Source organism: Narcine bancroftii, chromosome 2, assembly GCF_036971445.1.
Source record: "Narcine bancroftii isolate sNarBan1 chromosome 2, sNarBan1.hap1, whole genome shotgun sequence".
Lineage (NCBI taxonomy): Eukaryota > Metazoa > Chordata > Chondrichthyes > Torpediniformes > Narcinidae > Narcine > Narcine bancroftii.
Genome location: NC_091470.1, coordinates 158,201,787 through 158,225,440, shown reverse-complemented (window position 1 = coordinate 158,225,440; position 23,654 = coordinate 158,201,787). Strand labels below are relative to the sequence as shown.

Here is a 23,654-nt window from a genome sequence, read left to right as displayed (position 1 = left end):
GGTCCTCTGATTGAGAACTCTCAGCCTGATTCAAAATGCACAACAGCAGAAAAGACTACATGCCCCATGGAATCATTGATGTTTGCCAGCCACTACCTGACTGCAGTACAGAACCACCTCACTCTACTACTCAGAGTTGCTGGAGGAACTCAGCCAGTCTCGCAGTGTCCGAAGGAGGTAAAGATATATTACTGATTTTTCGGGCCTGAGCCCCTCATCAGACGCCTGCCTGCCTTTTTGCTTACAAGTAAAACACTGTGGTTAAGTAAAGGCACTGTGGTTAAGTAAAGGCACAATACTGTTTGACCTGCTGAGTTTCTCCAGCATTGTGTTTTTGCTTATATCTTGAAGAGGGGATCAGGCCCAAAATGTCGGTAACAGATCTTTATCTCCTCTGGATGCGGTGAGACTGGCTGAGTTCCTCCTGCATTTCTGTCTGCTTTTATCACTATCACAGCGTCTGTAGGATTTTATGCTTCTCTCTCCACCATCTCGATCTGGTTCTGCTCTGGGCACTCTTGGTTTCAAATGCCCCAGGGAGCAAAATATTCCTTTCACCAAGTTCATATCAACTCTGTCTGATGAAACATATTCCAACCCTCTTCCTCAGACCCTTAAAGTGATATTCCTGGTGACCAAGAGTAATCTTTTTATTCTTCACCTCTATGTGTATGTCATAGAGGCAGAGAGTTGTGCAGTATCGAAAGATGAACTTCGCCCCACCCTTTCTATTCCACCCACAATGTCAACTATTATATCTCTCATATCCAGAGCAAATTATCCCAAATTTCTCATCACTAGTTTCCCATTTCTGAAATTAGCAAAATATTGCAGGGGGAGGAGGAGAGGGCAACAGTTCCCCATTCAATAATATCATGACCAGTGTGGTGTATGCACTCACACAATTAAGACTCGGAGATGTGATGCTTTTTCATCCTTTACTTCTATTAGACTAACATGGCTACTGACACACAGGGTTTTATATATATATATATATAGAAGGGCGACATCATAATGTCCAGCAGAGGGCGGGCTTATACCCAACAACCAGCTCTCCCTCTCCTTTGATTGGACACTGACACGAGAGGCATCAGATGCTAAGTACAAATGAAAATCAGCGGCAAAACATTTTTAGGCCAGTTGAACTAATGCAATATGTCAGCACCATCATATGTTTAAACATGCTAAATTCAATAAAAGTTCATTTAATGTTTCTCCAACTTCCTATGTGTTCGGCTTGAAGTTATCTATCATAATCCCCAATTTTTCTTTTCAGGAAGCTAATCTTTTGAAAAATAAATTGTCGTCCAGTGTAATTTAAAAGGATAATATAATCAGAGCTTAAAAATACAGGCCCTATTAGTTTGAAATGAGAACATGGAATATTATCAGTGGAGCACAGAACAGACCTGTTGACCCACATGACCAATGGATAGACAATTTGCTAGAAAACTTATTCTGTTGATTCATCTTAAAAAAGGGATTATTGGGGAAATCTCAACAAGGTCACTGTTTACAATAGGTTCCATATTACCAACAATTCATTTTGGAAGGAACTTGAGAAGTAGCTAGATGATAGAAGCTTGGATGATGTTAGATTACTAAACATATTTCAGGAAGTGACATACATCTAATTTATAAGAAAGATAGAGGGTAATGTTGAAAGGATGAGAATGATGGTGGAATAGATTTATGTCGGTCAGCTCAACATCCGAAGGGTTCATACGGAACTGTACTTTTCTATGTTCTCCATACCTGCTACTATGAAGCTGGTATCACAAATGAACAGAGCAGCTGCAGTGATTGAACTCCAGCGCACAAAAGAATGAAGAAATTATGCTCAGAACCACTCCAGCAAGGGCCTCTGCATCCCGTGCTTCTGGAAGTTCTATGCTTAAGCCAATTGCTGGTCATCTGATCTCAATGTGAAGATTAGAGAGCTCAAGACTCAATCGAGTGGGGCGCCGAGATAAGGAAAGAGGGAGGATGCTGTGAAGAACCATAGAAAATAACTTCCCAACATTTGAGTGCCTTCCTGAAGCTGCGAGTTGTTAAATGAGGTACTTTTCTTTGTGCCCCAAAGGCTCCACTTATTTATTCTGATTCCTCAGGAGGGTGTAACATATCATATTCAGAACTGACCTGGTTAACACTCTTCCCTCAATATCCCTGAAAGAAAGTTGGTTGCTTGGTTATTTTTCTCACTGACAATTTGTGAAATCTTGCTTAAAACGAAACAAGAACATAATAAGTAGGAGCAGGGGTTGGCCATCCAGTCTGTCAAGCCTACTCCTCCATTCAATGAGATCATGGCTGATAAGATAGTAGACTCATCTCCACCTACCTGCCTTTTCTCCATATTGTTAATTCCCTTACTATGTAAAAATCTATCCAACCTTGCCTTAAATATATTTACTAAGGTAAATATACCTTAATGGGCATCAAATTCCACAGATTCGCCACCCTCTGGGAAAAAGCAGTTCCTCCTCGTCCCGTCCTAAATATACTCCCTTGAATCTTGAGGCTATGTCTCCTAGTTCTGGTCTTCCCCATCAATGGAAACAACTCATTGCTCAACAATTTCAACAAATAAAATCAGAGTTTTACATCAAAAAACAGATCATTATGCCCAACTTGTCCATACAGATCAAGTTTTCTACCCAACCTGGTCCCTGTCATTTGACCCTCTAAACTGTAATTGCTTGGATCTGGGCCTCTTTGAGAGATGAGACATTGTATCTTTCTTGAAGTGGCAAGAATCTTCTGGCCGAAACTGAGTATTCCCTGTATCTCCCTCTGCAGGGAAACCTTACCTTCAAGTGAATTGATGCTTGTCAGCTTCTCTCTGGGTGAAGATCTTCCTGACAGCGATTTGCTGAGCTTCAAAGCCTGTGCTACTCTTTTTGGAGAAAGATGCAACCTGTTTATCAGTTCAGAAGCTGAGAACCGCCTCTTCTCCTGCTCAATGCAGGCTGCAACAGGCAGGCTCTGTCCCTGGGCAACCAATTCACTTTTAGTCTCCGATTCAGACTCCAATCCAGGCATTGAATCCAGCGGGATCTCAGAAGAACTCAAGTCCAGAGATTCAACCTCATCATCCAGTGAGAAGCTTTGGTTCAGGAAATCATTGTCTTTCATCTCATCATCAAACAAGGTCCCTGTAAACATGGATTCACAGTCCAGACTCCCACTGCTGATAGACTCTTCACTTGGACTCTCCATTGAGTACACTCGCATTTTTCTCCCTTGGGGAAAAAAAATAACAAGACCTTAACAGCAAAAGCACAATGTGTAATCTTCAACCTAAAGCAAAATTCATTTGAGAAATAGAATAAATATCACATGGGATGTGGATCCTTCACACCAAGGAGTTATTTCACCTCACAACCTTCACAACACTACCATTCTTAATAAAGCAAAACATCCAGAGGTGCTTGACAAGAGAACATAGAACAGAACAGTACAGCACAGGAAAAGGATTATGGGTCCACAATATTTGCACTGGACAAGATGCCAAAGCAAATTATATCCCTTCTGCCTTCATGTGATCTATATGGTTCTATTTGCTGCAATTCCATGTGTCTGACTAACTGCCTCTTAAACACAACTCTGGTTTCTGCCTTCAACACAACCTCAGCAGCCTGTTCGAGGCACCTACTATTCTCTGGGTAAACAAACTGTCCTGTACTTTAAACTGTACTTTAAAGTCCTTTAAACTTGCCCCTTTAAATACATGTTCTCCTAGTACTTAATATAGTAAACCCTGGGGGAAGAAAAGGCTCTGACTGTCTGCTCCAGTGGTTCTCAACCTTTTTCTTTCCACTCACACACCTCTTTAAGCAATCCCGATGTCATCAGTGCTCTGTGATTAGTAAGGTATTGCTTAAAGTGGGTCGTGAGTGGGAAGGGAAGGTTGAGAACCACTGGTCTAGACCCAATTGTTACTGAAATATTTTGCTTGAGAAAAATTGTCATTGGCCCATTTCCTTTGGAGTTATGAAACTGTGCACAAAACGATTCAATTGGGTATAATTAAAACAGTGTTTTCAAACTTTTCCTTTCCACCCAGATACCACCTGAAGCAATCCCTTACTAATCACAGAGCACCTATTGCGTAGGGATTACTTAAAGTGGTATGTGAGTGGAAAGAAAAAATGTTGAGAACCACTCACTTTATCGCTGCCTCTCATAATGTGATAAACTTTTGTCAGGGTAAAAAAAGGGGTAGAATTAAAATGTAAAGAAAAAAAACAAGAAAATAGAAGATCTCTATGGAGTCATTAACTAAGATCATGGCTAATTCCCTCTCTCTCTCCCTCTCACTTTTCCTCCCTATCCCCAAATTCTCTGATTTGCTTGGTGCCCAAAACCCTATTGATTTCAGCCTGAGATACACTCAATAACTCAGCCTTCTGAGATGGATTTGCACACTGACCCCTCTCTGAGAAATGTTTATACATCCAATTAAATGGCCAGCCATTTATTTTCCTAATTTCTAGACCCCCCCTACCCAGCCAGCAGAAACACTCTCAGTGGCTATCCTGTTTTACTTTTTTATCCTTTGACTAATTGCTCTTATTATATAGGCCCCAATCTCTTTCTCACTTCAACACAGCCTTTTATTTCTGTCACTATTTTATGATACTGCATCCTTGCTCTCTAAGCTTCAGATTTGCTTCCAACACACTCTCCTCCATTCATAATGGGTTCAAATTAAAGATCATCCTACAGTCTTACAACACAGATCACAAAGTCATGGAAGACTCTTCCTCGTAGACCCCCATTTTCTCTGCAAAATACAAAGTCCTTATAAACAGAGTTTGGGATCTCATCTGATTACTAATTCTTGACTTTGTATTCTGTTGGTTGATTTCCAGTTGATGCCTGCTCTAACGATTTTACAAAAGTAGTCTGTTCTGCAGACCACAAGATCAATAGTCAACAATTCTCGTAAACCACAACAATTACATCTACTTTGTGGGAGAATCCTCCCTGTTCGCTTTTGTTGACAAAACTTTCATAAGTTTACTCAAAGTGGAAGGGATCTCTGCTTTACCAACAATGTTGTTACATGAAAACCTATTTCATATTTTTTCTTACTACCATTCAGCTCCTCACCGTCCCTGACATAGCATTAAACTCAAGAGAAGCATCACCAAAAGAGTATATTATTTAAGGGATATATAGTTTGCAGAATGCACTCTGCAAGGCGATCATGGTCTAGGGGACATATTGCTTAAAGAACACCCTGTCCAAGGAATGAAAGTGGGTTTAAAAATAAAGTGGGATAAAAAGATTTTATCAAAATAAGAAAGTTAATACTGTCTGTTGGATTTTGGAGCACCTACATAAATAGATTGCATATTAAATTAAATACTGCGCTCTGAACCTCTGGACAAATGCAGGTGTGATGTATAGAAACTGCAACCAAAATGAAAGAATCAGAGCTGTTTTGGCAGTAATGTTATCTGGGACCACATTGGATCAAATGAGCTCTTTCAACCAGCATTTACCAAGGTGGTTATTTTTTAATTAGCTAGCAATGCAAATTCAGTGAATAATTTTTAAAAGTCCACTACTCTTGAAAAAAGCTCTGCGACAGGCAACAACCTAGTTGAAAGTTTTCCACTGTTGAAGTTTTTATTGACAGTGGATGTTGATAGATAGCTGCAGCTTAAAATTTCGGCACAAACTCATAAAATATGAGAAAACATCCTCATACTCGATCAAATGTGAAACCAAACAAATTCAAACTGCTTATAAAATAGAATACTGGAGAAACTCAACAGGTCAAACAGTGCCCTTTAACTAGCAATGATAAGGATACATAATCAACATTTTGGGCTTGAGCCCTTCATCAAGGTATGAGCAAAATGTAGACAGGCATGCGAACAGCCCGAAACATTGGTTAAGTATTTTACAGAGCCAAAAACAACTCCTCAATCAATCTCACCGTTACTCTCTCCTCTCCTCTGATCATGTCCAATGAACACCTTTTGTCTGTTGGTCTGTACTTACCACCCCCCCCTCCCATTCTTCCTTTATTTTCTCATCCTTTTAATACTGTCTTCTTTTTACTCATACCTTGAGGTAGGGCTCAGGCCCGAAACATCAGTAATATATCTTTACCTCCTATGGACACTGCGAGACCAGCTGAGTTCCTCCAGCAACTCTGTGTTTTTACAACGTATGCCTATCTGTAGATGTGATTTTTGTGGGCTTTGCTGGCAAGCCTAGAAATATTACACAGTCCTTTCATCAAAGTCATGAAGTGACTGCAGCCCTGCTTCAATTCCTGAGGCATCCAACTTGTTACTGCTTGCCAACATGACAATGATCCATTTATCTTTATTTTATTTTTCAAATATTAATCCAAGCTATCATTTTATTGTCAACTCCACGACCTCTTATTTTCTGCGGTACCACTCATGCAATACCTTACCAAGTGCTTTCTTGGAAATACCAACATACTCCATTCACTGGCTCCCATTTTATGATCCCTGCTACTTACACATTTTCACACCTCTACACGCAAATGCTTAGAAGCACACACTTACTTTTGCATTGCGAACATAGTGCATATATAGTCACGTATTTGTACATAGCCTGGCATATGGGTAATGGCATTCTCCTGATTTGATAGACAAATCAAGAGAAGAGTGCATACCTATTTCAGTTCACAGAAACACCGAAGAACGAGTTCGTCATTCAGATATGGGGGCAGCTGGCAACGCCAACATTTAATGCCTGTGCCTTTGAGTGAAGCAAGAAAATCTGCAGATGCTGGGTGTGGGGGGGGTGGGGGGGGGTGGTGGGGTATCAATGTGCTGGAGAAACTGACAAAGGGCTCAGGGTGGAAAATTTGGCTCCCCTTTACTTCCTGGCTTGTTGAGTTTCTCCAGAACATTTGTGAAATGCCGGTCCCTTATTACTCTCGAGAAAGTGGTGGTGAACCACCTTGTTAACCTGCTGCAGGCCTTCTGTTGAAGGTACTCCTGGCGTGCTAGTGGGTAGAGGGGGTTACAGCACATTGAAGGAAGAGCAATATTATTGCAGATCAAGATGGTGTGCAATTTAGGAGGGCACCTCAAAGTGATGGTGTTCTGTCTGCTTAGTGATGGAGGTCCTGGGGTTGAGAAGTACTGCCAGAACATCCTTGACAAGTAACTAAAAGCAGTCAATAGTGCACACAACAGCCAGGGTACCCTCTGGTATGGTGAATGAATGTTCAGGATTCTGATCTTGGATAGGACTGAGGAAAATAAATGCCGTTTAAATTGTCCATATCCAGGTGGAAAGTTATGCCACTGGGTTAAGCTTTGTGGATGGTGGAACAGCTTGGGGTGTTAGGAAGTGAGTCATTTGTTCAGAATATTCAATTTTTGTCTTGTTCTGTAGCCATAGTTTTTATGTGTTGGCCCAGTCTGGCCAAGGATGTTGTCATTGGGGGACTCAGTGATGGTAATGTCTTTGAATGTTCTGGACAGGTGATTAAATTTTCTCTTGTTAGTGTGGTCATTGCCTGGCACTTGTGTGATGTGACTGTATTAGGCCATTTATCAGGTAATTCCTGAACATTGCTTCAATCTCGCTACATGAAGTCATGAACTGTTTTACTTTCTGAGGATTTGCAAGTGGAATTCAAGAATATGCAATTATCAGCAAACATCCTTACTTCTGATCTTATTATGAAAGGAAAACCATTGATGGGACAGCTGATGTTAGTTCAGTCTGGGTCACTGTCCTGAAGAATTCTTACAGTGGCAGCTTAGGGACAGATTGACTGGCCTGCAGACATCAAAACTATCTTCCTCTGTACAAACCAAAGAACTGACTGAAAATCATCGACTTCTGCAACACCCGAATTCCTTGATGCCAACACTCAGCCAAATCTAATCTTGATGTCTAAGGACAATAAGTCTCACCTCACCTCTGGACTTAGATCTTTGGCGTATGTGAACATTGTGACTAGTATGGACTCATTTTCTATCTCTTTGTAATTTTGAAAGAAAGGTAGAGGGTTATGAGGTAGGGAGGGTTTAGACTTTTTGGTAGGCACCATGGGCCAAAGGGCTTGTACTGTGCTGTAACATTCCACGTTCTATGATTGGACAATAGTTAATAGACTGGATTTGTCAACTTTTGTAAATTTTCCTCATTGTCAAATCAATGCTGGCGTTGAATTCTGCTGGAACATTTGGTTAGAAGTTCAGCCAGTTCTCAGTCGTTAGAGCCACCACTGGTCCCATGGTCTTTCCAATACTCAGTGCTCTCACATACACTCAAGTGCCAATACACCAGTCACCACCATACTATCACACATGCTTCTACACATACGCCTATGCACACAAGGTTTGTGCTGTTCGTATATTTGCATGTGCGCATGTTTGTTTTGTGCCTGAATTTTCTGGTGCATGTATGTGCACGCACTTGGGATAGAAATACATGTACACGTCATTGTGTCCACATACACTCACATGCATATTTTTGCTTACATGCAATGACAGTATACCTGCATGGATACTCATGCAATCTCTGACCTGATTACGTTATACAAGGTAAATCATTGCAGCCAAAAGGTGCACAAGGTTTTATTGGGTAAATGGTTTGAAATCTATTTTCCAGTAAAAGGTGGACAGCATAAAGTGGGCTCTCGTGATCCTTGTTCAACATAGATCATTTAGCAAATGCAAGTCCATCAATGAATGTTGGACAGATTCCACTACAAAGACCTCACATCTGCCTTATTTTCATCATACCTGCTCGTTTCTGAATTGAATCTTCACTTAATTCCTTCCTAAATAGGACATGCTCTTGCAAATGGGGCAAACCAATCGTCCTATAGTTTTTAATCTCTGGAATATACCTTTAAGTATACTCTCATTCTTTGTTTAAATACATACATTAAACATATGTAAGTCATTTGGCTTAAGGCTGAGGTTTAGTCTGGCCTGTGACTCATTTTTGTATACTTTTTATAACAAATTTATTAATCCTAATTTTTAAATGAACAATTAATTTTCCATGGGTTTGGCTATTCCAAACTTTGCATATAAGAGTTTCCCAAAGTCATTCCAGAAAGGCCCATATCTAACTTTTAGGCTAAATTTCACGGTACAAGACACCCCATAAACTTTTTAATGTGTGTTTCCTTGGTTTCCTTTATCTATATTTCCAAATATTAATTTTAATCATAAGACAATGTAGAATATGGTTCAGTTTTAATCACTTGGACTATTTATTTAAAACAATTCCAGATCCCCTGAGGGCAGGGGAGGTTGGAACAAGAGGGCATAAGTTAAGGGTATAGGGGCAAAACTTTAGGTGAAATATTAAAGGATGCTTTTTCACTCAGAGAGTGGTGGCAGAATGGAATGATCTTCCAAAAGAGATAGTTGCGGCAGGGTCCCTTCTGTCATTTAAGAGAAGGTTGGTTGTGTACAGGGATGTGAGGAGTTGGAGGGTTATGGGCGGAGAGCAGGAGGGGGAAGCTAGTGGAGTTGTTCAAGTGAACTGGCGTGGACTTGAAGGGCCGACATGGCCTGTTTCCATGCTGTAAACGGTTATATGGTTATATATGGTTAAAGAGTTGGGCAGAGGGTAACTGCTTCTTGAGCCAGTCTGATATCATGGAGATATAAAGGTAAATTAATTTTCAGTTTTGTTTGCTACCTATAGGAAATCATAAAAATATTTATGCAAATTTTCCTGAGGATATTAGATTGTTTAATTAATATCTCTCCAGGGGCTCCCCTACTTACGATGGTCCAACTTACGATTTTTTTCAAGTTACAATGGGTCGAATTCTGATCTGTTCCCGCACTTGCGATAGGCGCATATGAGAGTGAATTTGATGACCCAGCAATTAATTTTAGTTCAATTCTTCAAACATTCTTCATGCCCAGTGTGCTTTCAGCTGTGTACATTAACGTTTTTTTTTCAGTGTGGAATAAAGGAATTGAACATTTCATTATAAAAAAAGATAGGTGCAATATTCTTTTTCGACTTAAGATTTTTTTTTACTTACAATGGAACACAACCTCATTGTAAGTTGAAGAGAAGCTGTGGTAAGAATGTGGAAGGAATTAAATAGTTGGAGCCTTTGAACAATAAGCCTTGGGACATGAATGTAATTGGCTGGATCTCCCTCTATAACAGACTCCACACATGGTAGGTTCTTTGTCCAAGTGGACTTTTTCATATCTGTCAGTAGTGGGAATGTCACAGCAAAATCAAAGGATGCCATAGTCTGATAAAACTTGCACACTTGGCAATTTTAGGAGACAGGCCCCTGTTGAGGAAGCCAACTGCAGTGAACCAACCTTCCCTGAGACTCGGGGGATGCATCCATGCACTCATCAACTGAAACCCTGTGGCCATTCAAGGTTCTGACAGTATGACACATCCTGTTCCATGGTTTGTCAGCAAAATCCTCACAATCTTTCCGTCAGGCCTTCAGATTTAGTTGCAAGGATAAAAGATCCAATACTGATAAACACCAACCACAGGAACAGCTAATAAAGGACAACTTCTTCCAACAGCACTGGTTCCATGTGGTTCTGGGAAGAAAGGATTGGAGATTAGCAACGGGTTGGCTCCTTATATTCAGATAGGAGGGATGCAGGCCCAAATACAAGGCTAACGCCCACTTCCCCTGTTCACCGTGAGCAAGTGGCCAAATTTTGCTTGGAGTTATTTTCAGGTACGAGAGGAATTCCAGTGGATGTTCCCAATATAATTAAATTAGGAAAGGTAAACATCTGTGGGATGGGTGACTAAAAGGGAGGTTAGGATGGGTTGGATTGCTAGCAATTCCGAGATCCTGAGAAATTACCACAAAATTAATAAGTAAATGAGAAGGAAAGTGGTGGGGGCCAACTGCTTTATGCGGTGGTATTAGATATGGGGCTCCTGTACTTGTTATGATCAGTAGCAATAATTACCATTCTTGCCATTGACTCTATCCTGACAACAGCAACTTTCAATGGCATCTCAAGGTAAAATATCACAGAACAAAAAGAATGATGTTATGGTCTATGAAGAAATATTGGGCCAGTTGGCCAAACCCTAGCCAAAGAGCTAGGTTTTACAGAGCATTTAAAAGAAGGGGTTTTGGCGATGGATATCTTTGAGCATTGGTCGGTGAATGAGTAGCTACCAGTAACAGAGAAAAGCGGAGAGCTTTAAATTCCGAGATTAAACATCTTCAACGACCTGTCCTGGTGTACCCACATTGACATGCCTGCTGAGGAAGTGCACCAGCACCTCTAATGCCTCAGGAGCATGAAGAATTTTGGAATGCCACCTGCATCCTTCAACATCTTTTACAGATGTACCATAGAAAATATCCCGTCAGGATGCGTCACTGCGTGGTAAGGGGAATGGTTCCATGCAAGGCTGCAAGAAACTAGAGCAGCCATTCTCAACAGGGGATCTACACGCCCACCACCCCCCAACCCCTTCGGGGGCGGGGGGGGGGGGCAACAGTGCACTTAAGTGAAAGCTGTGTTTTATTTTCACCCCACATGACATAAATATTTGTTATGTAGTGGTTAGGAGAGAAATACGGAAGAAACCAAAATTTGACTGCTTCACAAGGACGAGGGCCCATAAACTTTGAGCAGAGACCTGGGAGACGGGGGGACGGGGGACTATAGCCAAAGAAATGGTTACACTATAGCCAAAGAAATGCACAGGTACCACGAGGCTCAATGTAACATTGAGAAACAACATTTCTTCCACCTGGTCATACAGACATACAGCACGGTAACAGGCCCTCATGGCCCATGAACCCATGCACCCCAATTACACCCAAACCCCGAACGCTTTCCAGTGTGGGCGGAAGCTGGAGCCCCAGGAGAAAACCCACGTGGACATGGTGAGAATTTACAAACTCCTAACAGGCAGTGCAAGATTTGAACCCCAATAACGTTCGCTGGCGCTGTAACAACATTGCACTAACCACTAGGATAAACAGGCCAACTGCAGCCACCTAGACTCAATAACAAATTCTACCACTAGGTTACTCTCTTTCTCTGTACTTTATTGGCCAGTTCCACTGGAGGTGGTCTTTTTATAATAATGAATTTAGAGTCACATACAGAGTTACAGTAAAAATTCCTATTTTGCCCATTATCCAGGCAAGTATAATTCCCATCCCTCCCTGCTGATACTGCCTGATATGCTGGGCATTTCCTGTCACTCTTGCCTGCATTTCACAGCTTTTAAATGTCCCTTGGCGATTTGCTTTCCCGCTCTCCAAATACCCTCATCAACCAGATGGCTTCTTCAACAGCGTCACCATGACAACTTGGCCTTACGGTGTCTCATATTCCCTGTGTACCACCATCTCTCCCTCATCCTTTCTACAATTTAAACAAACATATTTTCTGTCTCTCCCAGTTCTTGAATAAGGATCTTTGACCTAAAGCATGAACATTTTTTTATTTTTAATTTTTAAAAAATGTAAACATGCAGCACAGTAACAGGCCCTTCTGACCCATGAGCTCGTGCTGCCTTAATTACCCGTAATCACCCAAGTTTGAATGGTGGGAGGAATCAGGAGCACCCGGAGAAAACCCATGTAGATGGGGAGAACATGCAAACTCCTTTCAGGCAGTGCCAGATTCGAACCCGGGTCTAACCGCACCACAGATCTGCTGAGCATCTCCTGCGCTTTCCATTTTTATTGCACATTTCCAGCCTCTGTATTATATGTTTTGATTTCTAGCATGAGGAGAACCTTCAGAGACAGAAAGGAGTGGGTCATAAGGACTAAACAAAGAGGAGCAGGAAGAGGTCACCTGGTCCGTGGAGGCTGCTCTGGCTCACATCCTCCTGTTCCTCATAACTGTTCATCTCCTATCTTCAACATGGCAGTATCCTTGGTCAGAGAATTCCACAGATGGGAGAAGGAGATCCTCCTTATCTCTGACTTAAATCTACTCCCCTGAATCTTAAGGCCATGTCTCCTAGTTCTAGACTCACCTGCCGGTGGAAACAACCTCTTATCTATTCCTTTCATAATTTTAGGTCTCTCCTCTCATCCTTCTAAACTCAAATGAGTACAGTCCCAGGCTACTCAATTTTATGAGGACAGATAACCCCTTCATTTCTGGCGTCAACCTGGAGAACCTCATCTGCACCACCTCCAAAGCCAGTAAATCTTTTCTCAAGTAAAGAGGCCAGAACAGCGCACAGTACCCCAGGATCACTTGGATTCCAGGCTTTATGTGGTCTTTCCTACATCTCAGCCCTATAGTGAGCACAGACAAAGGGCATGTGGGCCTTTCCTGCAGCTTTTTGAAAAGATGGTGATGGGAGTAACAAGAAAAAAAGAAAGAAGAGAAACAGGGGGTCATTTACTTGCAGTTTTATCTTGGTCCGAGTCCCGCGAAGGTCTCCTCTGTCTGAAGCTCACTTCATCCCTCTCAGCCAGCAATGTGTTGAGTGAGAAGTCACTCTTGGACACAGCGTGGAAGCTGCTGTCCACGGGCAGGCGTTGGTGTGGCCAGCTGTCAGCCTTGCCCACAATCTGGCGGCCAGACAGAGAGCAGCTTGCTGGAGTCGACGTGACACCGACGTTACCCTGGCTCACGTCGGCCAGTGGCCAGCTCTCGGCAGCACCTTGACCCCCACTGAGTCGGGGCTGAGCATCTGCCTGGGTCCCGCAGTTACTAAGTAACAAGCCCGACTGCCTCTTAAGATCTGATTTGGCTCTCAGTCCTTGCTGCCTGCAGTGACAGGCTCCGAGGTTTCTCTGGGCCTTTGGTTCCAGCTCTTTCTCTTTCTCCTCCTCACCGCCTGGCATGTTGAGGTTGCTTTGCCAGTTCCCGTTCAACCTCAGTTCTGCTGGCACATCAAAGGAGACATTCTCCTCTTGGCAAATGGCGATGTGATTCTTTAGACAGGGTCGATCCATCAGATTGTCCTTGAGGGTTTCCATCTCCTCCCCATTGGAAATATGCATCTCTGCAAGGTGTCAATGAGAAAATCCATTCAGAACCAACGGAAAGTCAGGCCCACATCACCAACCCAATAGGAGATACTTACTGTGACCTTCATTCAATTGTCCTCCATGGAGGATGAGATACCCAAGACTGACTCTGCCCAAACAGCTGACAGTAACTAAGGGACATACTTATGGCAATGTAGCTCAGCTTCTGAGAGTCAGTGGTGTAAAAGACAAAAATTATTCCCCTGCACACCCCCCCACCCATTAAGGCAGCACAATTAGTACAGTGGTTAGCACAACATGATTTTGCTGCCGGTGACCTGGGTTTGGATCCGGCACTGTATGTCCTCCCTGTAACCCAGCGTGGGTTTTCTCTGGGTGTTCCAGTTTATTCCCACCTTCCAAAACATTACAGGGTTGGTTGGTTAATTGGGTGGCTTAGGTTCATACGGAGCTAAGTTGTTTTAAAAAAAAATTCCACACCATAGTAACACCATTCCTCAACACTGCCCATGGACCCCATAAGAAAATGCATTTGAATGAATGGATCACAGTGCAGAGATACAGCAGCTGGTTCAACTCCATCAGGAATGACCTCCAACACAGAAATCCAATGGCACTGATAAAAGTCATGCCGGAGAACAGAAAAACAAGTAATCCAAGTGCACACATCGGAACAGGACAGCGCTCTGTATCACTGTTTGCAGGCAGTGGATCTCTAGCAATGTCATGAAGGATTGCACAGCAACAGTTTTGTTTTAACTGTTTGGTGATGCTTCTCTCCAATAAATGAATCAGAAATTCCCACAGCCAACCATCACATTTAACCCTCTGGTACTCATTCCAACAACAGGATAAACACACATGCTGTTGGGGGTGGGGGGGGGGGGGGGAAAGTCACTGTTCCATTCCATCTACTCAATAATATCTACCTTTAACTTAGTAACACGTCCACAGGAACTTTGTGGTAAGTTATCAAATAAAATCTAACATCATGTCGCAGTAGATGATTTTGATTAAAATAGAAGTGCTGGATAGGCTCAGATCTGGAGAACAATGGAATTGATTGATGATTTCAGCAGTAAATTAACTGAGGAAATGGGTGATCTGGCAGCAGAAATGATCAATGGAGAGGGTACAGGACCCAAAAGTGAAACCAGGGTCAGGTGGATTGGCAAGCATCAGCCTTAGACAGCAGGCAAGGGGAGGGATAAAGCCAGTGGCAGAGCGACAGAGATGGATGCTGAAACCTGTGGATTTTCTGCATCACATTGGAAGCTGGAGAAACTTTAAATGAACTTTTATTGAATGTAGCACGTTTTTTTTAAACTTTATTTAAAATTTTATGACATGAATAAAATAAAAATTACATTTAAAGAAATAATAAAAAATAAGATAATAAAAATTAGAATACTACATCATTAAACTACACAAATTAACCCCCCCAATAATTATAACACAACATTAATCATCTAATTTAAAATTAATCCAACCCTCCCCCCAAAATAAAGAGTGAAGAATTAATTAACAATGTTGTAAATAAAATAGAAAAAACCCCACTTACGAAAAAAAGGATAAAACTTAACAACAAAAAAAATTACTAACAACAAAAAAAATCAATACTAAAATAATACCCTTAAACATATATTTAAATCAAACATAATTCATGTATTTAACAAATGAAATCCACTTTAAAACTAAATTCAAATATCAACCACATATCTGTTATACAAAAAATCATAATTAATAATACATAAATACAGAATTTCCATTAATACCAAGTTTCCTTTATAATTCATCGAGAGAACAAAAACATCCCTTAGAAAAACAATCAGATAAACTTTTTATTCCCTTCCCCTCCCCTTATATAAAAAAAGAAAAAAAGTTCAAACTCTTATAAAATTCTCCATATTCTTCATCTTCAAAATTCTCTATCAAAATTAACTTAATTTTATTAAACTCTTCTCCCTCAATGTATTTGTACTTAATTTTCTTCTTCTTCTTATCACCTTTCCCCTCATCTTCCTCTTCATCTAATTCAACATCCTCAATTTTTGACTTATTATCTTCTGTGACATCATCCTCTTAAAAAAGAAAGAAAAAAGAGAAAAAAAAAACCCCCCAAAAAAAAGAAAAAAAAAGGAGAGAAAAAAAACCTCCTAATTCCCTCTCAATTACAATCAAAACAAAAAGAGTTTAAAAAAAAATTATTTATTTTTAAAAAAAATAAAAAAAACCCTTCACTTCTTAATCCAAAAATTAAAAAGAAAAAAAAACAGGTCGGAGGTCACAACTACCTCCTCCTGTTTAAACCGCCCAAAGCAGTAACTCCCCCAAAATATTGGGTGTGAGATAACTCACAGGTAGCTGATGACTTCTGGAAACTAGTGCCCACCCAGTTCCCTCTCCCAACTCCCATTTCATTAAACTATCATCATTATTTAAACTATTTAAACTCTTTTCAACAAAAAGATAAAAGATTTATTTTTTTAAATCAACGTTACTACTTCGATCACCATTGCTTCCATTTCTTTTAAAAATCTGGATACCACCTTACATCTCTACTCTCTTTGGAGACCTTGAAGGACTACATCGTTCCTGAAACTGCCTGATTGGTAGAGACTAAGCAAAGTCCATAACCTCTTTAGGATTGTCAAAGAATTTTGGCTAATTTCCATCCTAAAAAATCTTCAGTACCGCAGAATACCTGAATGTTGCCCTATGTCTTTTTTTCCCACAACCGTTCTTTCACAGAATTAAATTTGCGTCGTAATAGCATAGTATTAAATCTCCATCTTGAAGCTTTCTGAACATCTTGTGAACTCAAATATTCTAATAATAATAATGAATGATCCGAAACCAATCTAGCCTTATACTCCACAGATGTAACCCTATCCTGCAAATGTGCTGATATTAAAAAATAATCAATTCTAGAAAAAGAATTATGTCGCGAGGAATAAAAAGAAAAATCTTTCTCTGTAGGATTAACTCTTCGCCAAATATCAATTAAATTCAAATCTGCCATCATATTAATCACTTGGATTGCCATCTTAGACTTCTTAATTACTCTTGAGTACTTATCCAATAAAGGCTCCAACACCACATTCAAATCTCCCCCAACATCACATTAGAGTTCGATTGTCCAAGTAATAAAGACATATCCACAACAAAAGCTGTATCCTCAACATTAGGAGCATAAACATCAAGCAAAGTCCATGCCTCATTAAAGATTGTACAATTTAATTTTAATAATCTTCCACCATTTTTCTCTTCACTCTGTAACTAAAATGGTAAATTCTTATGTACCAAAATTGCCACACCTTTTGCCTTAGAATTAAACGAAGAATAAAAAACGTGCCCAACCCATTCACGTTTGAGTTTCAAATGTTCCTTATCTATTAAATGAGTTTCCTTTGCCATTGCGACCACCGTTTCTTCCATTTCTTCCAAAAATCAAATTCCCTTCTTGCAGCTCTGCCCTCTTTGGAGACCGTGGAGGACTACGTCGTTCCTGGAATTGCGTAATTGGTAAAGACTGAGCAAAATCCATAGCTTCTTTAGGATTATCAAAGAACTTTGGATGATATCCATCCTGAAAAATCTTCAGTACCGCAGGGTATCTAAATGTTGCCTTATATCCTTTTTTCCACAATAATTCTTTCACAGAATTAAATTCACGTCATTGAAACATAATTTCCTGACTCAAATCTGGATAGAAGAAAACACGATTACTCTGAACCATCAAAGGAGATTTGTTTTGCTGTGCATTTCTAATAGCCATACGTAAAATAGTCTCTCTATCACAGTAATTTAAAGAGCGAATCAGAACAGGTCTTGGATTCTGTCCTGAAAAAGGTCTCCTTCTCAAAGCTCTATGAGCCCGTTCCATTATTAAACCTTCAGAAAACTTATCTTGTCCCAACACTTGTGGAATCCATTCAGTGAAAAATTTTCTTGGATCTGGCCCTTCTAAGCCTTCTGGCAAGCCGACAATTTTCACATTATTCCGTCTGGATTGGTTCTCCAAATAATCAACCTTTTTTGCTAAATTTTTATTCTGAATCTGTAACATTTCAATTGTTTTATTCACATCTTGCAATTGATCTTGTACATCAGATAATCCTTGATCACACATCTCAAGTCTTTCAATAGTTTCGACTTTAAAAGCTCCATAATCAGCCATCTGTTGAGTATTGACATCCACCAATGCATTAATCTTAGAAGTAAGATTATTCATAGAATCACCTAAATGCATCATTGAAGAAAATATCTTATGTTCAAGACTCTTGAAAAGTATATCAACATCAGTAGATCCAGACATGGTGGGATTCTGCTGTTCTTGTGGAATCAGAGGATCTTCTATCCCTTCTTTTAATTTAGTAGCTTTTCTTGCAGTTTGACTCCGTGTAAGAGCCCCTGCCACAGACCCCCCCAGGAGTATCAGGAGGTTGATGATCAGGGTTATCTTTGATCCAAACCTCCTTTAAAAGCTTCGTTACATCAGTATCTGGAAGAGCTGATATAACTGGTGGTATAGCAGTCAAATAACAACTCTTTAACTCTCCAACTGGTGGCGCCCCAGCTAATTCAGCAGTCAAAGTCTCAGTAGACGTTGTTTGAAATACTGGCATCCGGCCAGCCCTTTGTTCTAAAGGCAGCTGAAAATGACCTTCAGAAAGACTTACGGATTCAGAGCGGAGCTCCAAGGCCGAATTCTTCGCTTGTTTTCCTGGATCCATTTCATGCTGAGTCGTGGCTTTTTGTAAACAAGCAGGCTCAGATAATTTCAGAAAATATAATTTTTTAACAATCTGTTGATGTTTCCTTTTACTTTTTTTTAACAAATGTACCTTTAGGTATTAATTCAACATCTCATACTATTTATAAACTTTTTTAAAAAAGTTTTAACGGGCACTTAAAGACAAAACAATAAGTTAGAGTCAGGAGAGGACTGGAAGGCACGTCTGTTCCTTACGCCATCTTGCCACGCCCCCCGAATGTAGCACGTTTAATCACATAATGGTGCTGACACATTGCGTTAGTTCAACTGACCTAAGAAAAATTGCCGCTGATTTTCATTTGTACTCAGCATTTGTTGCCTTTTGTGTCAGTGTCCAACAATAGTCAGCCAGTATTGATGGATCCCAGTTGTTCTGATACTGCTTTTCCATGGTCACAATGTCCTGGTGAAACCCTTCACCATGTTCGTTCATCACTGACAGCACCAAGATCAGCAGGGAAGAAGTCCAAGTGCAAATGCAGAAAATAAACTTTCAATGACGTGTTCCACTTCATGGTTTTGTGTGCATGAAGTATGTTGCCAATCAGCTGGGTATAGTTTGGAGCTCTGTAGTTGCCAAAAAAATTCTCAACAACATCTTTACAAGCCTTCCAAGCATTCCCAGGCCTAAGACAACATAGCACCTGCACTGAGTGTATGCCCATGCATGCTTGGACTGACCAAAACAGCTTGCTTTGTGGGCAATATACTAAAATATGCCAGGAAATCACAAAAATGTTCTATCAAAAAAATGGCAAAATCTTCATTGTCCAGTGTAATTAATTGGAGTAAATTCTAATACAGGATGGTAGATAAGTGGTGGAATAAATGTAAGATACTGGAGAAGCACACAATGAAGAGTTGGGTGTCATCAGTTTATGCATGGAACCTTACATTGTGGTTTTGCATGGTGTCACCAAGGGACTAAATGTAGTTGAAAACAAAAGGGGGATCAATCATGGATCCTAGAGGTCACAATGCAGGTTTGGGCAGCTGTGTAATGGTCGTTTGCTGGCTATGAGAGGATACATCAGAATAGAAGCAAAATAGGGAGGTCCTAGCAACTGGAGAACATGGGACAAGCATTCATCAAGGGTGGTCAAAGGTCAGGTGCCACACACTGCTGAAGAAGGATAAAGCAGAATTGTTACCACACCAGTTATTATTTGTGACTTTGACAAAGATCTTTTAGAAATATAGACCAAAATCCTGAAAGTAGTGAGGAAATATGGAGGTACTAGTACAATGGGGTGAAATTTAGGTCTTGGTAACATGTTTGAAAAATTTAGAGGGAAAAGTTAGGTTGGAGATGGATCACTGGTGTGCAAGGCCAGAGTGGTCATGGGTGGAGAGTGACTATATAAGTTCAGCATACTGTAAATTACATCTCGCAGCAACAAAGAGAAGATGGGGATTTATCTTTTAACCTTGGATGATCTTGGGTTATTATGGCAAAGAACACCAAAAGACTTGGTCCAGCCAGATGTGGAAGAATTGCCTTTTTAATTTGGTGCTTTTCTTGAAAAGTTGTAGAGCTGATGGGGAATGCAGGGATAGTGAGGTGCAATGACTTAGAAAACATGCAAATCGAACAATGTGAATCAGGATGTTGGGCTCAAGTCTATGCAGAATGGAAAGAGGGAAGCTGAAGAAGAAAGCACTGAAGGTGGGTGGTCAAGTCTAGAGGTAACAAAAAGGACCGGCTCTTGATGGAAATGGTTTTGCATGACCTAGCAGCTTTTGCTGCCTTTACCAACTGATTTTTTGTGATTCTCAGTCTTGCTACTTCCTCCTCAGTAATACTGTGCCACCCGACTCCATTCAACAATAAAAAAAATCAATTCAAATGTGACTTCTCCACATCCCAGCTGAGCGAATCATCACTCCTACATCCACCTTGCCAAGTCCGAAAAGAACTTTCAAGAGATCTCCTCTTGTTCTTCTAAATTCCAGCACGTCGAGGACCAGAGTGTACGAACTCCTCGTGTGGAGCAAACTTAAGAGGCCGATGTAGGTTCACAGAAGACGACTGTGAGGTGGAGTTAGGCGCCTTCACTGTTCACGTGGGTGACCCAGCTGAGGGGTCACGAGGACGAACCACAGTTAAATCCAGTAACCATGTGCGCATCCGCACCTGGAGAGTGTTCAGCTGGGTGGAATTCTACTGGGAGTGTAAAAGCCCATGGCGGGTGGGGGGTGGGGGGGGGGGGTCAGCGGCACCTTTAGTTGGAGAAGCAGAAATTGCCTCTTTAGACAGGAACTCAGCAGGTCAGGCAGCATCAGGGAGAGATGGTCAGATCACTTTACCACCTTGAACCAAAAATGTTTCACTTGACCCAAACTTTGAGGGGCTGTATGTGGAACCTGGAAGCAAATGGTGAAAATTTTAAAACAGTGAGTTAAAAATTACATGTTCTCCTTTATTATAGCCATTCAATTGGCAGTCACCAAGGTGGAGTTAATTCATGTTGTTGACTGCAAATGGATGCAAAATAGGTGAATGAACCAGCCAGCACACACCATCCGTTTTAGTTCCCCTCGCATTCCCCCCATCAGCTCAAGGCAGGGGTGAGAAGCGTCCGCCCCCCGCCGGCCCCACGTGTCCCAGTCGCGCCCTGCCGAGAGCAGGCTTGTCGGTGCGCGTCACGCCGCTGCCTGTCGCGACTTGACCGGGCGTGGTGCTACTCCCCGGGCAAGTGGCACTGATCCACAAAGTCCCCTTTCCTGGGCGGTTTCGCCAGCCTTTATTGGCCGTACTTTTGGCCCACTTCTCAGGTTTTTTTTTCTCAGTTGCAACAAAATAAAAACGACTCGGGTCGCCCCCGCCTTCGATCCTCTGCAGGGGAGCGGGAGGGAGAGTCGGGCAGGCGGGTGAAGTGACGCGAGGGAGATGTTCCATCTGATCAGCAAAATACCAGCGGACTCCACATGACCGACGTCAACTGGCTGTTTGGAGGAACGTGCTGATTTGCACACATCACACCCTCTTTCGACAGAAGAGATAGGGGCAGAATGAGGCCATTCAGCCCATCGAGTCTCCTCCACCATTTGAATCAGGACTGAAATGGTGAACTCTGCCTCAATCAGCTCATGTGGTTTAAAACATTTAAGAATAACCCCCAGTAAGTTGCTTCAAGGAAAGAAGACATCAACACTCACAAATTTAGCTCAAGATGTTAAGTGCGATTTTGCTTCCTGAACTCTTGGTTGTATTTAGGATGCTGAAAATTGCCTTAAAACTTTCCTATCACGTACCGATTTGTAGATAGAACCTATTTTTCCTGTCAAGTGTACAAAACCATAAAATGTAACATGTCATTGAAAATTCACTTTCTGCATTTCACACTTGGACTTCTTCCCTTGGTGCAGCCAGTGATGAACATGGGTGAAAGGTTTCACGAGGACATTGTGACCTTGGAAAAGCGGTACCAGGACAACTGGAATCCATCAGTGCTGGCCGACTATTGTTGGACCCTGACACAAGAGGCATCAGATGCTGAGTACAAATGAAAATCAGCGGCAAAACATTTTTAGGTCAGTTGAACTAACACAATGTGTCAGCATCATTATGCGATTAAATATGGTAAGTTCAATAAAATATAATTTAACGTTTCTCCAACTTCCTACGTGATTCAGCAAATCAGAAATCACCTTTGAGTCCAAATCTCCAATTTGTTTTCAGGAAGCAAACCTTTTAAAAACTTGTGTTGTCCTGTGTTACTGATTTTGCAAGTGTGACAGGGATGTGTAAAATCAGCTTTGATCTTCTGTCTGCCCACCCAGAGGATCTGGACCCTCCCTCCTCCCACAGTTCTTCCACCTGCCAAGGCATTGGCGAATCACAGCATCAAGGCCAAGCAGCTCAGGTGGGCTTCCCTTTCCTCAATAACCCTAGAATCATGCATCGTGCAAACTGGTCTCTTTCTCTCATGGAGTCCCCACTGACCATTAAACACATTGGTCCTGCATCATTTCCACTTTATTCTTCCCATATCCCCATCAACTTCCTCACCTCTCACCTATACACTAGGGGCAACTTACAAGAAGTCAATTAACCCATGTGTTTTTGGGGGAATGCGGGAAGAAACCAGAGGAGTGTCCCAGAGTATGCAGCCAGCACCCAGAAAGCACCAGAGGACAGGGCTGAACCCCAGGCAGCAATTCCACTGGATCATTTCACAAACAACATGTAAATACAAATTCAATTGTTGTTTTCGATCAAGATGGCACTTCAGCAATAAATTAAAATCAAACTAATGGCAGATTTTGGAGATCTGTCTTATTCTAGCTTTTGCAGTTCCTACCAATTGCAGAAGACTTCAAAAATGTTCAGTGATAAAGTAATGCTTTTCTCAAGTCAGTGATCCCATGCTTGGGACTTTCCCCAGAAGCACAGAGCAGGGATTTTACCCTGCCCTTGCACTTTTTGTTGGGCTGTAGCTAAGGGCAATGCACCACTCCCTTCAATCAAGTGATCCATTATCCTTCCTGATTTATATCTTTTGGTCCCACTGATCCAACCCACTGAACACATAGCAATCTTTTCCCCCCTGTTATCATCTTCAAGTTTAATTCACAAACCACAAGACTTGTGGATAGAAACAGGCATGCAAGGTCAGAGCAATAAGTGGATAAGTTTTGTATTTTAGTAGAATATTACAGCACAGAAAACAGGCCCATCATAGTCTGTGCCGAATTGTTATTCTGCCTTGTCTCTCTGACCTGTACCCAGTCCATATCCCTTCATACCCCTCCCACCCATGCGTGTGTCCAATTTTGATTAAATATCAAAATTGAGCCCACATTTACCACTTCAGCTAGCAGCTCATTCCAATCTCCCACCACTCTCTGTGTGAAGTTCCTCCTAAAGTTCCCCTAAAACCTTTCCTCTTTCACCCTTAACCCACGTTCTCTGGTTTG

General features: G+C 41.3%; 1 protein-coding gene across 3 annotated transcripts in view; it reads right to left on the bottom strand.

Annotated features, from left to right (window-relative positions):
• The window catches only part of arhgef19 (Rho guanine nucleotide exchange factor (GEF) 19), a 90,159-nt gene that overhangs the window by 36,759 nt on the left and 29,746 nt on the right, over positions 1-23,654 (bottom strand). For 2 of the 3 annotated variants that reach the window (XM_069918873.1, XM_069918872.1), the window contains 2 exons: positions 13,366-13,971; positions 2,814-3,245 (listed from right to left, as the gene is read on the bottom strand). In XM_069918873.1, the coding sequence (XP_069774974.1) occupies positions 2,814-3,245; positions 13,366-13,971 (1,038 nt within the window). The remainder of the gene's footprint in view (positions 1-2,813; positions 3,246-13,365; positions 13,972-23,654) is intronic. The other variant, XM_069918874.1, reaches the window with a different exon arrangement.